This window comes from Propithecus coquereli, unplaced genomic scaffold (genome assembly GCF_000956105.1).
Source record: "Propithecus coquereli isolate 6110/MARCELLA unplaced genomic scaffold, Pcoq_1.0 Scaffold50, whole genome shotgun sequence".
In the NCBI taxonomy this organism is placed as follows: domain Eukaryota; kingdom Metazoa; phylum Chordata; class Mammalia; order Primates; family Indriidae; genus Propithecus; species Propithecus coquereli.
In genome coordinates this window covers 3,246,599-3,255,267 of record NW_012150841.1, presented here as the reverse complement: position 1 = coordinate 3,255,267, position 8,669 = coordinate 3,246,599, and the positions used below count along the sequence as shown (strand labels likewise).

Genomic DNA, 8,669 nt, shown 5'->3' with positions numbered 1-8,669 from the left:
AAACTCCTGGGCTCAAGCGATCCTCCTGCCTCAGCCTCCCAGGTAGCTGGGACTACGGGCACATGCCACCATGCCCGGCTAATTTTTTCTATTTTTAGTTGTTTGGCCAATTTCTTTCTATTTTTAGTAGAGACGGGGTCTCGCTCTTGCTCAGGCTGGTCTCGAACTCCTGAGCTCAAACGATCTTCCTGTCTCGGCCTCCCAGAGTGCTAGGATTACAGGCGTGAGCCCCTGTGCCCGGCTAGAACAGGGCTTCTTAACAGGGGCACTACTGGCATTTTGGCCAGCTAACTCTGTTTTGGGGAGATGCAAAAAAAAAAAAAAAAAACCCAACTGTTTTGGGGGACTGTCCTGTGCATTGCAGGATGTTCAGCAGCATTCCTAGCCTCTACCCATAAGATGCCAGAAGCATACTCCCCCTTTTCTTTATTTTCTAGCTACTGTATTTATATAGGCAAACTACTTTTTTTCCCTTTAGAACATGGATTTTATTTTTGCTTTTTCTATTACATAGTACATATCAAGTGTTAAAGTCAATAGATACACAATATAGCCTACAACTACTGAGCACTGCTCTTTCTAACTGAACAGGCAAAGAAATTACACTAAAAAACAGGACCTGGTCATATTTTTGGGACAATAAAATGACTAACATAGGTTTAAACTAATACTCTTAAATCATCTAATATTCAATACATAATTGAATACAGCTAAAAGATAGTTATGCAAAATGTGTTAACATTCCAGAATACAATCAAAATTAAGACAGCAAACAAAACCTGTATAACTTTTTTTAGCAGAAAAGTACTTCGTTTACACATATAACTTCATTCTTTTAAAGAAAATGTTTTGCAAAGTTATCACCTTCCAGAAAAACCATATGTAGAATTATCAAGCATATTCCTAAAAGTATTCTTTGAAGAAAATGTTTTGCAAAGTTATCACCCTCCAGAAAAACCGTATGTAGAATTATCAAGCATATTCCTAAAAGTATTCTTTAAAAGAAAATGTTTTGCAAAGTTGTTACCCTCCAGAAAAACTATATGTAGAATTATCAAGCATATTTCTAAAATTATTCTTTTAAAGAAAATGTTTTGCAAAGTTATTACACTCCAGAAAAACCATATGTAGAATTATCAAGCATATTCCTAAAAGTACAAACATGAACATTTAGAAAATATAACTTTTTAAAAAAATTATAAGCAATAAGTGAACTTCATATTTCTAAGAACATGAAAAGTACTTTTTTTTTTTTTTTTTTTTTTACAGAGGGAGAGAGGCCAAAAGTCCCATTTTTAACACAGTTGTATAAAGAACTGTCTCTTGTGAGGTTCATGAATTATTCTCCTGTTGGGACCAAACTTGACAAAAACACCATTATAGAACAAGACAAGGCATCTTAGCAATATTATCTTATTAAAGGTTTACTTTTTTTAAAACTTTCAAATTTTACTTTTACTATTCTATCAAAACATGAACCTTAGATATGTAGGATTCATTTTCAAAAACTCTTTCCTAGAAACAATACACAAATGAGATGCATATTTATTCCCTACCACACTCCTGGCAGATACTTCCCGAGTTTGAGAAGGGTCTTCTCTCTTCACTGGTTGTTTTTGCTCTTGACATGCGTTAAGATGTGCGATTTCAGGTTAGTTGACTGAGTGAACGTCTTATTACAAGCATCGAAGGGGCACACGTAGGGCCTATCTCCGGTATGGATTCGCACATGTGTGCGCAAATTGAAATCGAGGGAAAAGCGTTTTCCACAGCCTTCAAATGTGCACTGAAAGGGCTTCTCTCCAGTATGAACCATCTGATGTCGCTTTAATTTTGAGCTCTCCACAAAAGCTTTGCCGCATTCTGCACATATATGGACTCTGGGACCGTGGGTGTGCATATGTTTTCTCAGCGCAGAGTTATCCCGGAACATCTTGACACAGCCTTTATGAGTGCAAGGTATTGTTCTGGGACCTCCTTTGGTTTTTTTTGACCTCATTCTAGTAAATTGTGCCAGCTGTTTGGGATCGGAGAGGTCGATGCCGGGTATCCCTTCAGGAGGAAGTTTCTTCCCGGTCATGTACTCGGAATAATCAGGAGAAGAGTTTCCAGTCTGTTCTTCGACCGCTGCCTCCTGGTCTTTTTCATCGGTAGGGGACCACATGGTAACAGAGAACTCACCCTCTAAGGTTTTGATCTGCACCTGCTTCTGCTCCCACTTCTTGCTGCCCTGCTTGGAGCTGCTGCCTGCCGCCCTGGCCTCACTGCTGGTGTGACTCTTGCCACTGGCCTTCTTGCTGTGGCCGGAGGTCGAGGTCGAGGCCGATGCCGAGGCCGAAGTGGAGGCCGAGGCCGAGGCCGAAGTGGAGGCCGATGCCGAGGCCAAGGCCGAGGCCGAAGTGGAGGCCAATGCCAAGGCCGAGGCCGAAGTGGAGGCCGATGCCGATGCCGAGGCCGAAGTGGAGGCCGATGCCGGGGCCGAGGCCGAAGTGGAGGCCGAGGCCCATTCCGAGGCCGAAGTGGAGGCCGAGGCCCATTCCGAGGCAGATGCCGAGGCTGTGGCCAATTCCGATGCCAATGCGGCGGCTGACAGAGTGGCCAGGGTCTGCTGGTAGTAGTGGTTTTCATCGCCGAACGGGAGGATCATTTGGTCTTCGAAATCCTCTCGTGTCTGCACCACTATCACTTCCTGGTCTTGGTCGCCATGGCCCGCGTTGTCAATGATGATCGGCTGTAGCGCGATCAGAGGCGGGTGGTGGTGGCCACCGTCAACCCAACTGCCGCTGATACCACCGTATTCTTCAATGGTTTCCCTCGACACGGTCTCCACAGGAACGGTCTCCACAGGAACGGTCTCCACAGGAACGGTTTCCACAGGAACGGTTTCCACAGGAACGGTTTCCACATGGATCGGGTGCAGCTCCACGATCTCTGCCGTCATCGCTGAGTTTTCTGCGGTGATGTAGAGAGCTTCGTTTGAGGACATGGCTGAGAGCTCAGTGGTGGTCTTGGCTACTCGGCTGCTGGTAGGCGACCGGGAGGCCGTGGGAAAAAGAAGGCTGAGGTGAAGGAGGCGCGAGCTCCAGAGAAAGGCGCGAGCCTGAGGAGAAGCGAGCACCCCAGGTAGGCGTGGCCTGTTGAAGCGGAAGAAGAGGGTGCCTCTGACATGGGTGCCTCTGGGCGTGCCAGGCGCATGCGCCCGAGCACTTGATGCCTCCCCTGCCCAGCAAGCGCGCCCACGACCAGGCCACATAAACGTGCACGTGCTCGCCTTAGCGGTCCTGCCTCCCGTCCAGGTATTGTTTACTGAATATTAATTTAGTAACCAGGCTCTTTACTGATTTTTTTCTGTGTTTCATTTCAGTTGATTTTCTTGTCTTCTACCCTCCTCCCATATGACAGTATGCAAAAAAAAGCCTGCTCCTTTCTAATATTTATACTTTTTTCCTTTTATTTAATTGCACTAACACCAACATTTAACATCAGTAATAGTTGATAGTGGGATTGCTTGTCTTGTCCTTTAATAGGAATACTTACAAGTGTCATACCATTGTGAAGTATCCAGCTATTCCTACTTTTACAAAGGATTTTTAAAAAACTAATGGATGTTGAATTTTGTTAAAAATTGTCTCAATATCTTCTGAGATGAGGACTCTTTTTCCTAATGGCAAATATTTACCACATTCAAATAGATTTCCTAATGTTGAACCATCTTTGCATTCTTGAGATAGGCCATGTGTCTGTAGGTTGTTTTTGTGCTTTACCAGATGATGTACCAATGTTCTATTGTCTTTAAAAAAGAAAAATCTTAGTTTTCTTCTCTATGTGATCTGGCAAGTTTAGACTAATTGGAATTAAAAAGAAAAGTCTTTAAGTCAAGATCTGAAAGAATTCCACCTATGAAACTTACAGGGGCATTCTTCATCAACACTCTTAATTTCTCCCATTGTCATTATTGGCCTATTTCAATTTTTTTCTATCTCCTCTGGGATTAATTTCAGCTTTATTTTCTTATATATATATATATATATATATATATATATATATATATATATATATATCTCCAGGTTTCTGAAATATTTTTGCAGAGATGAACAAAGAACACTTAAAATTGTTTTAATTTTCTCTGTATTAGTTGTTATTCCCCAATCTGACTGCTAATTCTGTCTATAGATGCTTTCTATTGTTTAATCTTTTTTTTTCCTTCAAGGAACTCTTGGATTTAACAGTTCTATTTTTCCTTTTTCTAACTTACTATTTTCTGCCTATATCTGAACAAATTAATTCATTTCTTAACTATTTTATAGTTCTTTTCTCATTTCTTAAGTTGAATGCTTAACTGATTTATTTCCATTTCTAATTGCATAATAACTGCCTTAGTGAATTTTCCTTTTGCCAAAACTTTGTACATTATCTCAGTGAATGATTTCATTATCATCATTTTTAGATATACTGAAATTATGGTTTTGAATTAAATTGATCCAAGATGTGATTAAGATAAATTTCTAAATTTCAGGTAGTTTTTAGTTAGGTTCCTACTCTTACCTTAGGAATTTATTCAGGCTTTCTTTGTGGACTGATATATAGTCAAATTTTATAAGTTCCAGGGGCAGTTGAAAAGAAATTATCTTCTGTGTTCATGGTATAGAGTTGGACATATCCATTTTTACCTTACTAATTAGAGCTTCCATAGCCTGACTTTTTAATACTTATCTGCCATATGTTAAGAGATGAGTCTTTTTATTACATTTCTATTTCTCTTTGTACTTTTTCCATTTTTGTTTTGTGTTTTGATAGTTTATTTGATACAGTAAGATTCACAACTGTTGTATTTTCACTATGGCTTATATTTCTTATTATTTAGTGGCCCCTTATGTCTAACTTAATGCTTTGGATCTTATTTTCAAAAGTTCACATTTACATGGTATGTTCTGCTCATCATTTTATTTTCAATATTTTTGAGTAATCTTTTAGATGGATTTCTTTTATACATCACAAATTTGGGATGTTTGCAATCCAGACTAAAGGCATTTTTCCTGTAATAGGAAAGCTTATCTCATATATACATATATATGCACATACACACACACACACACATATATTTTTTTAAAAAGACGGAGTCTCACTGTGTTGTCCAGGCTGTAGTGTAGTGGCTATTCACAGGTGTGATCCCACTACTGATCAGCAGGGAAGTTTTGACTTCCTCCGGTTTCTGACCTGGGCTGGTTGACCCCTCCTTAGGCAACCTGGTGGTCCCCTACTCCCTCGGGGTCATCATACTGATGCTAAACTTAGTGCAGATAACTGATCACCATAGCACACAACAGCACAGAACTCCTGGGCTCAACTGCTCCTCCCACCTCCAGCATCCAGAGTAGCTGGGACTACAGGCATGAGGCCCCAGCTCATTTGTATTTATTGGCAAAATAAATGTGTTTTGGTCTTACGTTTGTTACCTTAGTTTACCTTTTGATGTAAGGTCTATTTTCTTTTGTCTGTGTTTCATGCTTTCACTCTGATAACTTGAAAGGTTTATGTGTGGTTTTAGATCTTGTAGTGTTTACATTTATAATCTTAAGTGATACACTCAAGCCTCTATTTCTTGGTTTTTCAGCTTTAGGCAGACTCTTTCTCTCCACTATGAAGTTGAGGAAGTTAGTATTTAGACTTTCTGTTTTTAACTTTTCCCATGTTCAATTTTTTTGTTCTATTATATTCATAGTCTATTCAAGAATTCTAAGTCTATACTTGCCTAGCCTTGGTTATTCTATTTAAAGTGATGCAGGGTTGGGATTAATTTGTCTTGTGTCAATTTAGCTCAGATGGAACTGTGTTTCCCAGAATTTCCTCCCTACATAGCCATCTATTTCTTTTTTTCTTTTTTATTTCAGCATATTATGGGGGTACAGATGTTTAGGTTACGTATGTTGCCCTTTCCCTCCCCCCCAGTCAGAGCTTCAAGCGTGTCCATCCCCCAGACGGTGCGCATTGCACTCGTTATGTATGTATATACCCATCCCCTCCTCCCCCCTCTCATCTTCCGGACGCCCGATAAATGTTATTCCTATATGTGCACTTAGGTGTTGATCAGTGAAACCAATTTGCTGGTGAGTACATGTGGTGCTTATTTTTCCATTCTTGGGATACTTCACTTAGTAGAATGGGTTCCCGCTCTATCCAGGAAAATACAAGAGGTGCTATATCACCATTGTTTCTTATAGCTGAATGGTACTCCATGGTATACATATACCACATTTTATTAATCCACTCATGTATTGATGGGCACTTGGGTTGTTTCCACGTCTTTGAAATTGTGAATTGTGCTGCTGTAAACATTCGAGTGCAGATGTCTTTTTTATAGAATGTCTTTTGTTCTTTTGGGTAGATGCCCAGTAATGGGATTGCTGGATCAAATGGTAGATCTGCTTGTATCTCTTTAAGGTATCTCCGCATTGCTCCCCACAGACGTTGCACTAGTTTGCAGTCCCACCAGCAGCGTATGAGTGTTCCTACCTCTCCACATCCACACCAACATTTATTGTTTTGGGACTTTTTGATAATGGCCAGTCTCACTGGAGATAAGTGATATCTCCTTGTGGTTTTGATTTGCATTTCCGTGGTGATTAGAGATGTTGAGCATTTTTTCATATGTTTTTTGGCCATTATTCTGTCTTCTTTTGAAAAGTTTCTGTTCATGTCCTTTGCCCACTTTTTGATAGGGTTGTTTGATTTTTTCTTGCTGATTTTCCTGAGTTCTAAATAGATTCTAGTTATCAGCCCTTTATCAGATGTGTAGCATGCGAAAATTGTCTCCTACTCTGTAGGTTGTCTGTTTGCTCTTGTGACAGTTTCTTTAGCTGTGCAGAAGCTTTTTAATTTGATCAGGTCCCATTTATTTATTTTGGTTGTTGCTGTGATTGCCTTTGGGGTCTTCTTCTAAATTCTTTGCCTAGGCCAGTGTCTAGAAGAGTATTTCCAACGTTTTCCTCTAGAATTCTAATGGTTTCACACCTTAGGTTTAAGTCTGTTACCCACCATGAGTTGATTTTTGTGAGAGGTGAAAGGTGTGGATCCTGTTTCAGTCTTCTACATGTCATAGCCATATATTTCTGAGTGATTCTGTTTCTCTGATTCAATTCTGACAAAGCTAGAGTTCACCACCCATTTTCACATATCATCTCTTATCTATTCCCAAATTCTTTTGATTTATCTCTTGGTTAATTCTTTGTGTTTCTCTCTGGATTTCATGCAAATTTCAGCTAAAGTGATATTCTTCATAGTTTGTGGTTCCAGGTTGTGGCCATTTCTTAGCATCAGTAAAAATGAAGTTTTCTTCACTGTCTTCCTTAAAAAAAGTTTTTAATAATTTATTTTATTTTTAGTTGGTTTTAAAGAATAAATTGGAATGTAAATTTACTGTACTACTTTTGAGGAAGTCTTGTAAACTGAAGTTATTAACCAAAAGATAAGATGTTGTTTGTGATGTGAGTACTTTCCATAAAACCACTAACCATAGAAAACCCAAAACCAAAACCACAGATGAACATTAAAAAAAAAAAAAAATTAAGTCTGTTACCTGCACAAAATATCCTTAGCTGCTGGACTGGTGATATAAGTTGCAAATGAGTGGTGAACAGATCAACAAATGCTCCAGGATAAATAATGAAGAGAAAAATCCCGAAGCCATTAAATCGAACTTGTTCCCTAAGAAATCACATAAGAAAAAGGAATTTACTAATACTATTGTATTTGTCAAATTAATAATGCATATAATCTTAAAACTTCTCACTGTCATTCAAATTCTTGCTTAAAAAAGTCTCTCTGGACAGCCAAAAAATTATATGTATACTATATATGTAATCATAATTTTATAATAGTGTACAGATTTGGTTATCTATGAAATTGAAGTTTGTAAAATAGGGCATTCTGAAATAGACTTATAACTTCAAAATTTTCGGAAACCAATATGTGCTGAGCAAATAATTAAAATTAGTCACAGTTATAAAGACAGTTAATAATACTTTTTTCTTTTTTTTTAAAAAGCCAGTCAAATTTAGCAGTGGGGGGTTGAATACCAACTTTAGTGACACTAATGTTAATAAGTTCTGATAACCCACTATCATTGGACCAGCCAAGACAGTTAATAATACTATGAGAAACTAAATGAAAAACATTTTTATGGTTCACTTTGAACCATTTTCAGAGGACACAGGAGAATATATAATTCAAGTAAATTATCTAAATACTTATATTTGTCTTAGCAATTATAAATAATGATGGAGATTTATTTAAGTGTATTCCTATTGAGCTAATGTTAAAATATGCACATTTTAAAATGCATAATGCTCAAATTGTCCTTAAGAGAACAATTTTTTGTCACTTCATTTTCTAAAAGTGTACATTACATTTAATAATCTCAGAAGACCAAACAGCTACTCCAAAAAAAGCATCACCTAAATATATTTTGTGCTGTCACTCAATACTAAATATATAAGACAACTGTATAATTCACTTTTTATTGGCAGTTGGGATTAAAAAAAATTACCTAAGTCATTTTACAAACATATTGTAAATTATTAAGCTGTTAATAACGATGCCTCTATATATAAAACCCTAAAGGCTGCAAAGCTAAAAACGTGGAAGCAAAGGTGAAAGAGATTTAAAAAAAA

At 38.1% G+C, this 8,669-nt stretch overlaps 1 protein-coding gene across 1 annotated transcript in view; it reads right to left on the bottom strand.

The window, feature by feature from the left end:
- Positions 1-8,669, bottom strand: part of MBTPS2 (membrane-bound transcription factor peptidase, site 2) — a 76,480-nt gene that overhangs the window by 50,723 nt on the left and 17,088 nt on the right. Inside the window, exon 5 of the mRNA XM_012656313.1 lies at positions 7,577-7,704. Coding sequence (XP_012511767.1) covers positions 7,577-7,704 — 128 coding nt within the window. The remainder of the gene's footprint in view (positions 1-7,576; positions 7,705-8,669) is intronic.